This window comes from Opisthocomus hoazin, chromosome 11 (genome assembly GCF_030867145.1).
Source record: "Opisthocomus hoazin isolate bOpiHoa1 chromosome 11, bOpiHoa1.hap1, whole genome shotgun sequence".
NCBI classification, from domain to species: Eukaryota; Metazoa; Chordata; class Aves; order Opisthocomiformes; family Opisthocomidae; genus Opisthocomus; species Opisthocomus hoazin.
Genome location: NC_134424.1, coordinates 24,287,325 through 24,305,558, shown reverse-complemented (window position 1 = coordinate 24,305,558; position 18,234 = coordinate 24,287,325). Strand labels below are relative to the sequence as shown.

At 41.4% G+C, this 18,234-nt stretch overlaps 2 protein-coding genes across 2 annotated transcripts in view; one reads left to right on the top strand and one right to left on the bottom strand.

The window, feature by feature from the left end:
• The window catches only part of SYN2 (synapsin II), a 206,353-nt gene that overhangs the window by 113,440 nt on the left and 74,679 nt on the right, over positions 1–18,234 (top strand). The gene's annotated exons all lie outside the window — the stretch shown is intronic.
• TIMP4 (TIMP metallopeptidase inhibitor 4) overlaps positions 1–18,234 on the bottom strand; it is a 29,231-nt gene that overhangs the window by 4,379 nt on the left and 6,618 nt on the right. Inside the window, exons 2-3 of the mRNA XM_075432662.1 lie at positions 6,464–6,561; positions 588–702 (exon numbers count right to left, since the gene is read on the bottom strand). Of these exons, the coding sequence (XP_075288777.1) occupies positions 588–702; positions 6,464–6,561 (213 nt within the window). The remainder of the gene's footprint in view (positions 1–587; positions 703–6,463; positions 6,562–18,234) is intronic.

The window sequence follows — 18,234 nt, the reverse complement described above, 5'->3', positions numbered from 1 at the left end:
GAAGTTTTTAACTAATTGCACCAAATTAGTAATATTTCACACTTTTTTCAATGAATGAAATTACAACTGAGAGAACTAAATATTCTGCTGATTGCATGCTGAATAAATGTAAAACATTTAAGAAGGATATTTTTCAAAAGATGCTGATAATCTGCCAGCAGGGGATGAATGCAAATGCAGCAGTATGGTAAACGAGATTCCAGGACTCTGCAGAAAAATCTGTAATTACTTAGAACCCCAAATCGGCGTATAGGTAGGCATGCATCGTCTCATTAAATGTGTTTGTGTTCCTGGGAAAATCAGTGCTGTTGGTTTTAAACGATAATGGCGTACTTCCTATTTACTAATTACACAGTTACTGACTTTGAATTCCTATGAAACTGCTTTAAGATCTTCGGATGAAGGGTGGAAAACCTGTAAGATCACAGTGTAATTACAGCTTTACGCAACTTGTACATCTCATTGTGTTTCTATTATTTAGATAGTACATAAAAACACTATTTTTTAACAAGTGCTGGCATATTTGCAAAGTCAATCTAAGCAGTTGCTGCTGGGTTTATAGGTACATTGGTTTTGTCCTGTTTTACCTGTCAGAAGATACTGTTTTTTGTTGTTAGCTTCTAGTTTCACTCCACAGAGTGACGAATCAAAAGGGGTGTAGACATACTGGACATCCTTGAGCTTTTCAAATCCTTTAAACATCTGAAAATTATCAGAAACAGTCATTAGTGGGAAAACATCCACTGAAAAACAGTTGCAAACAACACCTGAAGGAATTATGTGGTGTGTCTCTTTAAAAAAGGCTCTAAAGTCGGAATTTAAATGAGAAAATACCAAGTTAGACCCCCTTCTCTACACTAAATGAAATGTATCCATTATTTTTACAAGGAAATCAGGTCATAATTTTTTTAAAATTACAGGTTTTAAAATAGGTTTTTCAGTGATTTTATGGGTCTTTAAAGCTTTCTCTTCAAGTTGTATTCTACTGGCATCCTCCATTTAAGGGGTAATGCAGACATGGCATTCCTCTCAACCAAGGTGCTGCAGCATTGAAAGATGCAGAAATTTCTCAATATATGAATACGGGAAACTTTACCGTGTAATGCTGTGTATCTTCAGGGACACGAAACATGCTCAGAAACAGCATCATTCTTACATTATCATCAAAGCAAGCTGGTTTTCCACATCGAGAATTTTACCCAAGGAGACCTTTTCAAGTGACTATTGGAAAATGGGATCTTACAATTCATAGGCTGCAGCACCAAAAGGGATCAGTTTGGAATCAAAGCCTGAGCAGTGTTCAGGCGGGCTGCTCCTTAGCTAGCGTTTCCAACCACAAAGATAATCCTTAAAGTAAGCCGTTAAAAGATCCAACACTTAATTTGGTAGCGTACAAATGTGAGAAGGAACCATGAGATGCTCCTCAACCTTGGGCTGCCTGTCATCAACTGGGATGACAGAACTGAAGCTCCGACACGTCGGGAGCCCCGTGGTGCCGTCATGCCGCGTGCTGGCGGCTGTGGACAATCGCAGTGCTTGCAGCTCCCGAAGGCCAGCGTTCCCCATTGCGGCTGGCGTCACTGGAAAATCCATTCCCGTTACTTGAGTTCTCTCAGGAGATTTAAATAGTACAGGGCACTAGAAAAGACACTGTAATATGTTGATTTTTCTGATGCCCTATTTATGGAGTAAAAAAGCCAGAGTTGTTGTCATTGGGCTTCTGGTCCAAAAATATTACGAGGTGAATTTGAAATACTTAGTAGAAAAAACAAACACACCAAACCAAGCCAAACCAGGATCCTGCACAAAGCAGCAGTGAAAATAATCGAAAACATACACAACGACGGTGAAATTGCGTCACATTTTATGAGAGGAAGGTCGTCTGGTCAGCTGGCCCCATGCCAGAGCCCTCTCGGAAGGATGGCCGGACGGGGAGGTGGGAGCATGCAGCCTGTGCGTACGGACGACCTGCCCGGCCGCCGGCCCAGCGCCTCGCGGAGCCCCGGGCCTGCCTTCCTCGCGTCTGCGCCGAGCCGGGTGACGCCGGCCACCTTCAGAGCATGAGTCCGCTCCCTCTGCTGCCCTGAAGTCTGCCTGGTTCAGGTTGTGGGTGGTGGACACGGGTGTCGGGTACGCAGTAGCTGCGTGAGCTGTGCAGAACTGTCCTCTGCTCTTTGTTCTCTCCACATTCCGAAACCTTTCATTGGGCTACAATGTAAAGTGGGGTGCAACTCTTCTTCCAGTATCTCATCACTTGATCTAAATTAACTAGAGAGGCATTATACAGACATCACAAACTGATTTAGCTATTAAAAAAAAGGTAAATATCCATGGCAACTTATTATAGAGATCTAGTTAATATTTAAATGAGTTTGGTGTTTGTTTTGCTGGGGGGGGGGGGGTTGGTTGGTTGGGTTTTTTTTGAAATTACAGTCTGACCTATCTTGGGTTTTGCCCTAGGTATTTGTTAAAGCATTTCTTAAAATTTTAATCTTCTGTCTATTTCAGTAAATCATATTGGGTCTTCTCAAGCACATTCTCCCATCTCCTAAAAGCGTGGGTGCTTTCTCTGTACAGGGATAAGATGGCTTCATTCGAATCTGCCGTTTGGTGTGAAGTTCTGGTAGGACTACATGGAGTTAGGAAAAAAGGATGAGGAGAGACAAAAGGATGATAGAGAGATGTGAGCCTGATGCTGAAGTCTGTACTGATACTGTCCCCGTCCTTCGGAGATACAGAACTGAGACAGGCGCACGGCTGTGGCTTTAAGGTTTTAGGATGACTGTATTACTTTTAGCGTCTCAGTCATGTTCCTGTTACAATAAGTACATTCTTCTATCTTTTTTTTTTTTCTCTAAGCCTGTTCAGCTGTATCGTGGCTGATTTTCTTAGCTTTATGTGGTAACTAATATCCAACTTTAAACCTGCGTGCATCATTATGAAGTGTAGATACTGTTTGGTTTAGCTTAAATACCTCCTCTTACTCCCACTGCGAGGAGACCCCACCATCTTGTAAGAGAAGTCGAACTCTTCCAGTGGGTTTCCAGCCATACAGCTTCTGTGGGAAATACTCAGCAGTTTTGCTTAGACTAGCTTAGTTTGGTAAAATGTGTTGACTTCATGTATGACTAACATCTTGGGCCTTACTTTACTACTCTGATTAACGTAGGACAGAGTGGCATGAAAGGTGATGGCGCTGTGTTAATATTCAGGTGGCTCCTCAGAGTAAGTATGATCACCAAGTCAGTAACAGTAATTACTCCTCAGAGTAAGTATAACCAAGTCAATAATAATAATGTTACAAAGACAGATACTCAGTTGCATATCAATAAATCACGTATTTTCTTCTCTCTTTCGTATAATGCTGTAAATATTGCAATAAAAGAAAATAACAGTCATTGAAAAATTGTATGGCTTCTTAACATGCCAACCCATATATATAAAATTAATAAACACCATCATTTTTTTTCGTATTTCTGGAGATGAATAACAAAATAATATTTCTGTCTGAAAATACAAATGTTTTAATGCTAAGCCTAATGCACTGGATTTAAAATAACAGAAATATAATTTTTGTAAGAGGACTAGTGTAAACCAGTCACAGTACTGTTACAGGTCAGATAGCCCAGAGAGTAACGTAAATGAGACACAGCGGTGTTTGCTGAATGTACAGCTGCGGTAAAATGTAACCTCTGTAGGTGCTGTATTTCTGTTCCAGCTGTGGAGAAGAATTGCTGAGGGAAGTGTGAACATGTGTGTGGCTTAAAAAGTATTCACCAAAACTAATACTGAGTTGGTCATCATGCTTTCGCTTGATTGATCGTACAGTTCAAGAAGGTGATTTGAGCATCTCTCCTTACTTTCTGTGTGATGTGAAGCAAATTCTTAGGATGTCCTTCCAATCCTGTAAATGTGTATGCACAGGGTGAGCCAGAAACACGTGGGCAGTGCCATCTGACGCTGAAGGGACTGTGCAATTTGTCGTGACTGCAGGCCAGCAGGTTTACAATAGTAGAAACTGCTCTGTAAGCACTTGAGAGAAGACTAGAATAGTGAAAAACAATATTCTACCATTTGACATATACTGTTAATTTAGATTCTTCTAAATGTTATCATCTGAGGGAAAAGGTGAGAGCTAGCGTTGCCAAGTTACTGCTCTGGTCAGCGCAGTCCATCGTTACTCAGGAGGCTGCGAGACGAAGGAGGTCACGGATCCGGGCGGCTCACAGTGCTGGAGGTCTCTGACGAGCCGTGTCTGTGATGCTACCAGTCAGGCTGTGAACTGTCCCTCTCCACTGAGGTGGCCACATCTGGCTGGTTGCATACAACACTAGATTAATTTAATTCACTATTTTACACGTACCAAATGTTTACAGGCATGGGCTATTTAAAATTCCTCACTCTCTTTACTTTTGTAATTTGGTGTGGACTTTACAGTGTTGTCCATAACACTTTTCTATGAAACTTCTGTTAATTTAAAAGTGAGTGTTTCTTAGTATGTTTTCAGTATACCAAATCCTGTTTAATTTTTATTCAAATGCCGACTCTCAGTTGTACATTTAGAATAGAACAGGGTGCATCACTCTCTGTCGGTTCCTGTATGATTTACCAGGCGCAGGCAGAGTTGCCTTTCTGGATTTATTTCCGTGCCACACTGAGTTTACAAGCCATCCCACCAAAGATTTGCAGTTTACAGAAGCTCTGGCTTGCTCACCCACTGTGTGTTGCGGAGGTTTGGAGCACAAATGCTTTGACAGGTTTGTGGGAGACGCGGCGCTGGGTCCCGCGGCAGCCTGCATGCCGGGGCATGAGCCGCAGCAGCTCCCTCTTCTGAGCTCGCTTCTGGCCACGAGTCAGAATGTGAAGGGTGGGACTCTTAGGACCTGCTTGTCCTTAATCTAGTTTGTATGCGATGATGGAGAGCATCTTTGACTAGAAAATAAATCTCTCTGCTTTGTACAGTCCTAGCTGACTTGCCTGCCGAAGCTTAGTGGAATTAAATGAAGATCTCTTACCGCTGCCGGAGTTTTGAATGGGCCTTCACTTGGGAGAATTTGGGAGAAACTCCAAAGCAGCTCCAATGGGTGAATGTATTTCAGAGATTTCAGTGTGCTGTTACTGAAGAACAGGATTAGAGACTGAAAATAGTAACACAGCCTAGACTTCTCCTTCTTCTTGTTTGTGCTGAAGTAGAAGATGATTTGCATTTCTATAAGGTGACTCAAGTGTTGCAGAGTAGCAACAGAAAACTAAAGTGCTAGTGGGAGCACAGAGAATTTCTCTGGTATTTATATATTGATTTCTGTAAAGAAATGTTTTTAAATATCCTTAGTAGTTTAAGAAGGCAGAAAGTGGCAGATGACAAAGATTTTTGGGGTTTGCTTTAGCAAGGTAAAATGAATTGGCTTGTTGAAGTTGCTATAAAACCTTAACAAGAGCCATGTGTGATAACCGTGCTTGTGAATATTTTGAGGTATTCTTGTTTACCGTAGATTTTTCTGAGTAAAACTCCTGTGAGGTGATCTACTGATACAGTTTGAAGGACTGAATTTTTTTAAAAGCACGTAGCTGTTCACAATGATCTACTGAAATGTTCCCAGTAAATGTAATAATACAAATTAACACAAATAATAGAAAATTATCTTCTCTGAAAAAGAGAGAGAAAACCACCTGGTTTTCTCAAACAACAAACAAACAAACCAAAACAGGCAGAAAACCCCCACCCACGCATGCTAATACATTTGAACTGAAGGAGACTGCCTATGTTGTGTGTATTCCCCAAACAGGTACATCGGGGGCGTTTTTTTATATCAGTGAGAGTTTGATGGTGACTTGGATGGGATCAGGATAGGTCTTCTTAAGGTACTGTAATGAATGTGTCTCCTTATTGGAGCTGAACAAGTAATAGGAAAATCCTGTGGGATTCTGAATGACTGTGTTTTTGGAGTGGTCCCACTTGGTGTTTGTTTTCCTAGCAACTTCCGTACCAATGGAGTTTTGTTTATGGAAGTATCAGGGAGGGACTCCTGTTTCTGCAAATATCTCTGTTCAGTTATGAACAAAGGCCCTTGCAGCTGGAAACGCTTTCCTCTGCTCATAACGTTTGCGTCATCCAGCCAGGGTTGCAGTGTCACAGTGCAGCATGGGTGGTGAAGTGACCGCCAGAAGCAGCAAATGCATCCAGCACCGTTCAGAGATCGACGTCTGTTGTCATAGGCTTTGCAAAGTGATGGTGAGTAACAAACTGCATCATCAAAATACAGTTTAGCAAGTAACTCATGAATGTCAGAACAGCTTGCTTGCTTTTTTAATCTCTACTTTGATTTATTCTGTCTAGTTCACCTGGGTCTAACCATGGAGGCAGCTGGAGCCTGTCCCAGCTTAGAGCCTTGAGGGCTGACTTGTAGTCATATACACAGGTTATCAGCATTCAACTTCAAAATAGCTAAGTGATGCCATGTACCTTTATTTGTTTGATTTCATACCGGATCATTTTGTGGGTATCAAGAGGATTATCACTGGCAGGAACCACCTTTTCACTGGAGATTTTTGCTCGAATCACTGTAATAGAGAAAAAGATTTAAATGCAAATAAGCATATGCCTAATTTTACAAGCAATAGTGAAAATTGTATTGATAGATTTTAGCAATATTTTTATACTTTAGCTAGAAGTAGATTTTAAGGATTGTTCCTAGAAGAACACTAAATTGAGTTAACTCCTGAAAGTGAAAGTACGTAGGCTGCCTATGATATAAATCTGAATTTCCATGAATATGGAAATCTGAAGTAAGTTACCACTCAGTTTTGACAAAAACTGTCCATCAAAATCTTTGGAAGACCTGAATCCCATAAAACTTTATAAAAAACACCCATCATTATAATCCGTGGGCAAAGGAAAGGAACACTTCTGTTGATGACAGAATTGTTGATCAGTTAAATAGACTTGAAGTTAATACTGTGAGAGGCCATGCAAGGCAAGATTAACGCATCGATTTTATGTGTGAAGTCGGAAGACAAGAAGAGAATAGTCCGTTCACTTTTCTGAGACTATAGATTTTAGCATTTTTCTTAACATAACACGTCATTAGTTGTGTTAACCTGTATAAATTAATTACTCCCTCTTCTCACTCATTTATTTCCTATTCTTCAGACAAGGAAAGGATGGGATTTTATGAAAGAAGAAATGGTTTGTTTTCCTGTCTGTTCGAGGCACCTCTCTTGCAGATGCTGTTCAAAATGTACCAGACTGTTGGGCACAGAGAACAACAGGATTCTGAGGATACGGTATGCAGCCAAAATTCCTGTAGGGACCTCTACCCCTGAAAAGCAATCAGAGTCCTCCTTTGGCTGCGTTCTGGACGGTTGCTGCAGCTTCTGCAGCTTCTCTGCCGATGCGGTGCTTGTTAGAATGAAGAGTCTGCGTTTGCGTGGAGAGATCGCAGCAAAGGGCGGCGCAGTCCCCCTGCAGCTGGAAGTCCCGCTCACCGTTGCGCAGATATGGCTCGATGCAAGGCCGTCTGCGTTTTGTGGTGGGAATGGCTGGATGTGCTCTCTCTGTCACGGGTGTGCGCCTGATGCAGGTATGATAGAGACCAGAAAGTACTCTGCAGCGTGAGAGCAACTCTCAGACACTTTCTTTTTGATTTTGGGTTTATTTTTTATGACGAAAGGAACCATTCTGTCCAACTGAGTATGCAACAGGTGTGATATTTCATGGAGTAAGTTGGGTTGGAAGGAGCCTCTGGAGATCTAGTCCAGACCCCTGGTCAGCTTGAATCAGGATGCTCACAGCTGTGTCCAGCTGAGTTTTGAGTATCTCCAAGGATGGAGATTCTGTAGCCTCTCTCAGCCCCTGTTCCAGGGTTTGACCCCTCTTACAGTGAAATCCTCATCCTTCCTCTTCACTGAAAAAAAAAGTCAAGCTGATGCAGGGTAAAATCTTTTGGCATCAAAATCAAGCTTTTCCCCAAAAATCATTTCCTTGATGGATCAACCTCTAAACATCACATCTAAAGCAAAGAAACAAGAAACCCAGATTTTAATCTTCCGTACAGCCAAATAGAGGTCAGTCGCATCTAATAATGGGCAATTCTCATTTCCTCGGTGATTAGCAGAGCAAACTAGATGTAGTAATCAACATGATGCAGATGCCTACAGCTTCAGAGCTGGAGTCCTCTCTCTTTTGGCACAATGCTCCCTTCTCCCAAGCCACTGAAACTCTCTTAAAGGAGCACTTCAGGCTTACGAGTTGGATTGGAAAAGTTCTTTTAAGTGTGAACAGCAGATTCCCCATTTCAAAGGGTGAGTGGCAGCATCTCTTTAATCATCTGCAGATGTGCTGCGTTCCCACAAATTAACAGTGCTTTCCTTCAGTGCTTTGATCTAGTGCCAAAAAAGAAGTGTTGTGGGTTGTGTGTAATGCACTTCTGGAAAGGTCAGATTAGAATCGTGTTGTCCCGTTTTGCTTTCCTTTGTGTCGTTACTTCCTAAAGAAACGTTTTCTCATTGAAGAGTTCGTTCTGTAGAGACGGTAAGGGGCGAGACAACGGTTAGGAGCTAGCTCCATTATTTTCCTAATACCATAACGCTGTTTATGTGCAGGAAATCTTTTCCTGCCCACTGAACACAAACATTGGTAGGATAATTAAAACTACTTTTCCCCTTGTGTTTAACGTTGAAACATTACTCATTTTCATATTTTTATTAAATTCTGCCTGTTAGTGTCTGAGAGGAGCATTACAGATGATCAGTGATAGCTCAGGGGGTCTCCATGGAGTTACGTAAGGCTGAAAGTACAACATTTGGGGGTTTGTCATTAAGAGATCTTTTTCTGGGTGTGTAGAAGAAAATGAAAACTATTTTTATGCTGTGTGTGTTTCATTTGTTTGCTTAAGAGAAAGCTTCCAGATGGCAAGGGAAGACCAAACTGAGGTGCGGTGTGGGTTTGTTTTTTTTTTTTAATGGCGGGAAAGTTTAATTGTTACAGGATGTCTAAATCTTTAGTTATTTGGATTTTACTGTTCTGTTCTCCTGAAACCAGATTCAAATGCACACAGATCTTTTTGGGCCTTTTACTCCTTCTTGTTTTTCTTTTTTCTGTGCTTTAATATTTTTTTCAATCAGTGTCGTCTAGCTGTCTCCTAAAACCTCTTATTCGTGTGGTTGCTTCTGGTTTTAACCACAAGCACGTCCTGATTTAGCATTCCTGGGCCTAGCCATATCCCTCTGGCCGCTGGTGGGTCAGGGGGTGGTTATAGTCTAGGATTCCTCCTAGTCTGCACTTCTTTTCAAGAAAGAGTTTCAAGTGTACCAAGGCTGGCTTGGCTTCTCCCCTGTTAGACTGAGAACAACCTCCGGCTGTTTACTGTAATAATGTTATTTTATCTGTCAGACGGTTATTGGTTCCTTATGAGGAATTTGCATATATGAAATACATATGCATAGCCTTCATATCCTAATGCCAATAATTCAGTCTGCCTCAAATTCGTTCTGCATTAAAGATATATAACTTTTTTCAAAAGACATTCACTGTAGTGTTTCAGTAGTAGGATGCAGCATTTCTGCGGAATGGGTATTTTGTAACTCATGGTACTTGTCTAAAATTTGAACTTTCATCCCCACTTTGTAGCGGAAGGTTGTCTCGGTTCAGTCAATGTGGTCAAAGCCGTGCAGGTAGAGCCTCGGAACAGGCGTCGTGCTGGCCGTTACCGGCTCCCACCATGACGCTGAGTCCGTAGCGTGGAGGTGCCGCCTCTCCGAGCAGGCGCTGCTCCCGCTCCCGGTGCCACAGCGTAGTGCCGTTGGAGGAGGTCAATCTCCTGGTTAGTAAATCTGCTCGGCCGTTGGACATTCGTTGTCAGAGATGTGTTAGGAAGATTTTTGTTCCTTCTTCCCTTAATAATAATAAACATCTTCCAACCCTTTGTGCATCAACAAAAGGGTAAAGGACAGAACTTACTTAGTACAAGATCAGATATGTTTGTGTTTACATAGTCGGGGAAAAGTGGTGGGTTTTATACAACACGACAGTGTTTATATGCAATAAGGGTAGAAAGTTAGGCGTTAATGGCATCTTTCCCAAACCTGTATGGTTTCTCTCTGAAATTAGCTGCACTAATTATTTAAATGTAAATAAGCCATACCATCACCTTGTATATTAGAGATTTTTATGATCATGAGGAACTACTTACATATACTAGGGGCTTTTTTTACAAGAAATTCACTGCCATTACATTAATTTGACCACTCTACAGTGGCATATGCAATGAAATCTGACCATCTTTTTCACAGAAGAGGGGGCACAAAGAGTTTAAACAGCATACTGAAGGCCCCGTACCAAGTCACAGAGACAGACGGAATCAGAATGAAGTAAATCCTGGCGATTTGTCCACTGAAATTCATATGTTCCCTACAAGTAGTGTCTTTATTGACTTTGAGTTATTTAGGTAGGTTAGTGAATATGAGGGCAAGGTTGCCCGGACTGGGATGCCTCGGCTGTTTTTTGTAAAAATAAGGGCAGAGTCCTGTCCCTTAGCCTTGCAATAGATTCTGAGGGCCAGGAGCAAAGAAGTGCAGTTCTGCGTGCAGAGGAAGCCATGTGGTACTGGAGCTGTGCCAGCCATTTGGATTCCTGCTTTGCCCTGGGATTTATCTCCTTTGATGCGCCTCTGAGGCCCCTTGCACATTGTGGAAGCGGCACCTGGTCATTGTCATGGCAGCAAAAGCAGGGAGCTGCCGAGACGATGAACACAGGTTGTATATCTTCTCCATCCTTTCTGCTAAATATTCTTGCTGATTGGGGTAGGTTAGCCCTCATTAAGAAAGTAAGAGCAGTGAGTCCTGACATGTACGGATAATTAGATCTCTTTTGAGATTTGGAATCAGAACTGGGATCCTTCAAACAGGCATCTTGAGGAAGAAGCTCTGTTTCAGCTGTAGCCTCCAGTTTGTTTCAGACTGTGTTTGCAGACTATGGCATAGCTATCTCAATCTAAATTTCATTCATCGCTTTTAAGCAGTCTTTCAAGAAATTGGGAAAGTTTATTTTGTATCGTACACAAGTTTATAATCAGAATTAGCTTTGTTACAAAAACCTTGAAATGAGACTTTAAAAACTACGTTGACAGGAAAAGAAAGATGTAAGTTACTACAAAGTTGCAAACAAGGTTGCGATAATGACTCATGCAGGTCGTGGTTTTTTCCTTATATTTTATTGCCTCAGTTTAGCCCTTTCATTTATTTACCTAAAATATGAGGAGTGATTTTTGAGCAGTTATTTCTACCTGTCTCTTTAGTGTTCGACACTTCAGTCAGGCTGTGCCAGGCACTATTGCTCTTGTAGGGACAAGGAAGAAGTGGCACAAGGAGAGGAATCTAAATAGAAATGTGATGTTATGTGGATGGGTTGAGGACAGCATCCCAAATATTTGTGGGAACAGATAGAAGAAAGCATCCAAATGTGCAAAAATAGAAAACAAAAGAGTTTTTCTGAAATTACATGTCAGTCAGAGTATGCAATATGAAATAAAGCAGAACTATGGACACAAAATATTTATATACATAATTTTGAAGGCCCCTATATTCAGATGAACTTTTGTGTGGAAAAGTATGTCGTTTCACCAAAATGAAAACGTTCCATACACAGCCTGCAGCTGTTTCTGCTCTACCTCCTGCTGTAAGATGATTTGTCACAGAATCATAGAATCATTAAGGTTGGGAAAGACCTCTAAGATGACCAGGTCAAACTGTCAACCCATCACCACCGTGCCTGCTAAACTATGTCCTGAAGTGACACATCTACACGGTTTTTGAACACCACCTGCTTCCCTGGGCAGCCTGTTGCAATGCCTGACCACTCTTCCAGTAAGGAAATTTTTCCTGATGTCCAATCTAAACCTCCCGTGACACAACTTGAGGCCATAAAAGACTTCTACCTATCTATCAGAATGTTTTTTCCTTTTTGGGGTGCAGTAGCTTAAACTTGCTACGTAAATGTCACAATTCCTGGAGGATCACACCCGGAATATGGCTCAAGGGGAACTACCACCATGACAACTGCCGGAGAATTAACCACAGAGACCTGGAGTTTGGTCAAAACTTGACGTTTCAATTCAAAAATTCTTCTTCTCCAGAGGTCTTTTTGTTGGGTTTTTTTGGAGGGGTGGGGTGGTGGTTTTTTTCTTACCAAAAGCCTGTATGTAGACTCTTTTTTCTCGAGAGAGATGAATGAGAGAGATTTGCCGCTGCTGCCTTTTGCCTTACTGCAAACACCTTTGTGACATGCAATGCTATTTTAGATACCCAAAGGAAGTAAATGCCGCTGTTGCAGAAACTGCAGTGGTTCTTCTGCAGTCGCTCCTGTGCCTGCCTGTCAGCAGCTCTGCTGCTCTGACCATAGGCTCCAGACAACACGGGTAGAATATGGCAGTGGCTCTAGTGCGTTGCGGGTTTATACGCTCACTGCAACCATCTATCAAAAGAACATTCAGGAGAAGAGAATCCACGTTGTTTTTCTGAAGCTCAAGTCAAGTTTCTAGGTCCAGCTGTCTAAAGTAATTGCATGGTAAACCAGGACACAACTGGAATGAACCTGGGCTTTGCAGGCCATATGGGGTTGGTATGTGAAAGGGCTTTTTCTGTTCCTGTGCTGACAGGCTCGTATTACTGTCAGGTGTGTTCTTTTTCCTCCGTTCTGAGATCTCGCCTCTGCATTTTGAATGGTGGCGAGGGGAAGGGCTTGCTATGAAACATTTGTAAAACTGCACATATACTCTTTTGTGTGTGTACGCTTTTTTTGTAGCTCTCCCTATGAAATGGGGATGATCAACACAGGTCATGTAGTTGGGTGTATGAAAATAGAAATTCATAGAAATGCATTCTCAGTTTACTTGTTAGTCATTCTTACCAGTGCTGATACAACTTCACACCAGCTAATGAAAGGTACACCTCTCTGCTTTTAAGAACATAGACTGCTGATTTAAATGAACTATAAAAGGCTTTCTCAGTTTTATATGCCTGTATTTATTTTGTGGTATCATAAAGGAAAGTTCCAGAATTGATGCATGAACTAATCAGTGGTATAATACTGATGACTTTATTCTGAATGTTGGCATAAACTACTCTGCAATAACTAGAGACTGCAGTACAGTTGTAGTGCTGCAGGTTACATTCCAGCCAGAACAACACCAAGCCAAGAGCTGTCTGCTCCCGAACATTGGCACCCAAAGGACAAGTGATTGTCTTCAGAGTATTCACCTCTAGGATTAAGAAAGGGGTCTATTAGCACCCTGTCACTCCTTCTCTGTTAGTGATCCACACAATCCAGGACCATCCCCTCCTTGCAGTACAGAAGTGCTAAAAGACTTTGTAGTCTGTAAGAGAAGAGTGGGAGCAGATCTGGTACCGAGATCTTCAGCGGTGCCCCGGGAGTGAGTTCACTCAGCAGATTCAGGGTGAGACTGGAGAGGAGGGGAAGTCTGAAATCACGGAAGGAATTCATTCATCCTTACAGCCAAAGAGCTGCTCCAGGTGGGATTTTTACATTTAGAGGAGGCTGCCCAGCATGCAGAATTGTGGGTCAGATTTGCTTCCAGTTTGTCAGGCGTCTGTCTGTGACTGGCCAGGAATTTAAACGTCAGCAACAAGAAAGCAAACTAGCTAAACATTGGCAGGCAGAACTGGCCTCGTCCGTCATATTCACCCAAACTCAAGCTGTGGTAAAATGATGCTAGGAGTCCAAGATGAAGTCCGAAGATAGGGTATAGACACACTAGTGCATTTGCTTTCTTTGTGTCTAGATGCCATAGATGCTCTACCCGGTATATTATGGCGCAATCTTACAAACTCTTGGTCTCTGGAAGAAGAATACTGCGAGTAATGCTATCAAAGCTGCCAGAGGAACCAAGGAACACAGTTTTGAATACTCGGCTTCCATGAGTACAGAGATGTGACCAAAAAAAAACCACTATTCATTAGACTGGAAACTAGATATTTGATATGCTTAACTGTTCTTGCGGAGAGGGAAAAGAGCAGGTGAAGGAGAACAATCTTAACCTCAGAAAGGAAGAGGAATGTGCACAGAATTTGTCATAACAGACAAAAATTAATAAATCCACTTTAAAGACAAACTGCACAGAGTAGAAAAGATACAATAGATAGCTTGGATAGAATTGTAAATAATGAAATAGTGCCTGTTGGCTGCTGATTTGTATTGCTTACACAAGTTCAAAGATGTACGAGAGGTTGTAAAAGTTACTCCGTGCTTCAGAGCAGCTGTCCTGTCTGTGCAGCATTACCGCTTTCCCTAGGCAACTCTGCCTTATTTTTAACTAAATATGCCAGGTTTTGCAGTCGTGTAACAGACTTACGTGACATGTTTGTGTGTTGTAAAGCTTTGAGTTTTGCCAATGAAGAAAAAAGGAGCATCGTAACTTTTGCTTAACCTACAGGTATCGCTAATGCTGCCAAAGAGGACACTGTATCCAGAAGAAGACAAAAGTTATTGAGTGACATTAAAATAATGTTTTAAAATAAGTAATTAAATACCTAACATGTAGCTTTACATACCCTCTGATATTTTAAAAGCAGATTATTTTAGATACTTAGAAATAATTTTTAGGAGAATGAAGATATTTTTTTTTCCTTAAATTTGCATCTCAGGGTTTGATCTGCGTGTGTCAGCATTAGCAGTAATGCTGTCTCAGTTATTTGAAATCGCTGAAAAAGAGAGGTGTGAAATACGGTAGAGGTGTCTGTACTGCGTACGGGTCCTTGAGCGTTCGCACACTGTGCACTGAGCAAGGGAACAAGCGTATCCATCGATGTGGTGAGTAGCTGTGGAAATCTTTGCGTGTCGCCTGTGTCTCTTGGAGCAGGGCTCAGGTCTGCTCTGTTTTAAGGAGACAAAGCAATGAGTAATGCTATCGAGTGCTAGTACCGGGAAAGTAATGTTATGGCTTAGTCAGTTGCCCTTAACCTGAAATGTTTCAGGCCTTTTCAAAGTACGTGCCTTAGCAGCAGATTTCTCTGTTCATACTGAAGGATTTGCCAACTGTAGTCTCATAAAAATGCCACTGGTTTTTATCCTGTTCCCATTTATGATTTTCTTCATTTTTCTCTGGTCTGAGTCCAAAAAAAGGCTCTGCCAGTGCTGTAACTCCCTTTCACGTATTTTGGTTTGAGATGATCTGTACTGCATGTGAGAAGGTCAGTGCTCTGTGTTTGCAAAAATTACATTTTACTGCGTTGGTTATTTGGTTTTCAACTTGGAGGCGTGTAAATCCGTACCTTTGTTTACGGCAAGCAACCCGAGTTAAACTCCTAGGCAACTTGCACGTTTCAAAACGGACTCAATTTGAGTTCTGATCTTTCAGAATCTGGTTGTTAGGAATTTACTGGAACACTGAAAGGGCTTCATCCTCTGTTCATTGTTTTACTGGTTTTTAACTTCTTTAAAGAAGAATTTGGCATCCATGTGGTTTAACTTCTGTCCTTTTAATGGAAAATGTCTGTTTCATTCTGTTCTTCTATTGCTTATATATATGTATATATATATATAAATGGTTTACAATGGCCATAATGCTTTCTATGTCAAGCACCTCCAGTCAGCTGGAGACCACTTCTGCCATGGGTGTCCAGATGCTTCACCAGCAATTGGTTTTATTGTGGGGTTTGGGGTTTTTTTAACCAAAATTTGCTGGCCACCATCATCGCCTCTGAAAAATAGTTTCCTAGTACTCACGTGTATTTTACTTGGTATGCAGAAGAGTCTAGACCTTGGGAAGGGGGAGAGGTTAGAAGTTGAGTCTAGGGTCTAGGTACTGGATGAACGCCGATGCATTTTGTCCAAATGGTTGGTGCAGTGTTCGTGGGAGGTCAGAGAGAATCCTGGATTCCCACAGGAGTGCTGCCAACTGACTGATGGTGCCACCGGTGTGGCGATGAGAGAGACACAACGATGCACTGCTTTGAGGCTGAATCTGGCACATTTTTCAGTGCCTGGTGTTGTCACAGCCATGCAGGGCAGGTGTTCCACACAGTTTGTGCTTCTGGTGCTTACAGCGTGAAGGAGACATTCTTTTGCAGCGTTGATTTCTGAATTACTATGCAAGCTTCAGGATACCTGCTAGCCACTGCGCATATCTTTTAGTTACACAAGACAGCAGTGAAACACCTTTCTTTTCTAGATGATGAGTAGATTTCATTGTTCACTATTATTCATGGCATTTTTATTCAGAAAAAAGTACTGCATTCCAGAAACTCACCATCTTGAAGAAAAACCCATTAATACTTCTGAAGCTGATAAAACAAACACCAAGTATTATTTTATCACCATTTCATATGGATATTAATTTGCACTGTATTGTTTTTCAGCATTAATCATTTGCAGAATTTGATTACTCTTTTGTGTTTTATTGACACAAAGCTCTGCTGGTCTGCATCCAAAATGCAGTTTCGTTTGAGGCTTTCAGAAGGTAGGAGGCCTGTGTTTAAGCTCATTAGGACTTTCAGGTGGGTCAGGATTTTGTGAATCTCTGTGTGTTTTTGGCTTGGGATACAGAAATTCCTTGTGCTGAAGGCAAGAGTGGATCAGGTTTGGCTTCCTTGTTAAACCAGAAGATTACGTGATTTTTTTTTTTTTTTTTAATTAGAACAGTACATTCAATTTATGGGAGTGAGGTTTTTAAATCTAGTTTTTATAAACTTTCAAATAGAAGAGGTGAGTGTATTTTTAACAGATGTGTGGTATTCTTTTAACTTAAAGAGTACCTAAAAAATAGCGTGATTTCCTAATGTTGTTCAAGGTCAGTTTTATTTTTCTGCACTGTTTTTACAGCTGCTACTCATGTTACTAGAAATATTTCTCCCTGCTTCACAAGCCTCAAATACCACATCATTTGACTAGTAATCGACATCTGCCTAATTTCAGCTGAAGAATAACACTCTCTTTATACTCTCAAGTCCGCAGACAACATACATAATGTTATTGTAGATTTCCATTCAGAGCTGCGTACCCCTTCCTCTGTGTGGAAGAAACCCCACTCTACTGAAACACTTTTTAATGAGAAAGCAAGAGATTAAAGTCAGTAGATTGATAGGATTAAGAGTTTGGCAGTCTTTCATGTTCTGTGTTTTGTATTATTTAATCTGTGTTTCTAAGCTTGCATTTTGTTTTCCACACAGCGTGCGTAGAATGTTGTTTTTGAAATCAAGTGGGTTTAGTTTCTCGGCACTCTAATGCACGCTTAAAAATGTAAACATATAAAAGTGACACGGTTCCTGCATTTTCTTACCCTGCGTTTAGAACATACTCAGCAAGGAGTCAGTGTCACTGAGTTACTTCTAGATCAGGCAATTAGCATATTCTTCTGAGGTTTCATTTTACTACATAATACTCTGCTCTGGTTTTTTTCACTAAAGCCAAATTATTTGACAGTTGTCATCTACGTTCTGATGGACAGGAGTGTTGTGCTCAGTGGGTTCGTCTCCTTCAGATTCTGTCCTGTTGCTCAGTTGCATGATGCCCCCTCGTTTTACAGCTACAACTTTCAAGCCGTTGGGAACGCTGCCATGAAAAAGTTCAGCAGGGGAAGGAGAGGCGAGTGACTGCATTTTTCCAGACTGAGCCCCATTTTCACGCGTCAGTGGCAGGGTTCTGAAGAACAGTCATTACAGAAGGTTGGAAATTATTTCTTAGAGTTGCACAATATTGGCAGTGCAGCTCAGGTCTTACATTCAGAACTGAAAAGTAAGTTAGGAAGCTAACTAGACGTAGAATTTTGGAGTAAGTTCTCGAAATGTTTGCTTCTGTCTGCAAACCTCAAGTAGATATAAGGTTATTTGTGGATCTGACTTGGGTAACACTTCCTCCTCCCAAGCAGGAAATTCAGTCTTTGTGCTAGGAAGCTGTTTCACTAACACGCTGGTAGATGTTAGCTGCAAATGGAAGGACTTCAACTGCTGTTCCCGTAGCAGCATCTCCAACAGTTCACTGAGCGGGGATATTGAGGTGCTTTGTTGAATGTTCAGCAAAGACAGGTAGGTACAAATATGTGTAGTTTTAAGCACTGATTAGCAGCGCAGCATCTCTGCAGTCAGTGCAGTCATTTTTTTCATTTTTGAAAACATTTAGAAGTTTCAGGCTATGATGCCAAGAAATTTAAATGTACTGCAATTATAACTTCATTGTAAGACGCAGGCGTTTCTATCAGTGATGGGCCTTTGCAGGGCACCAGA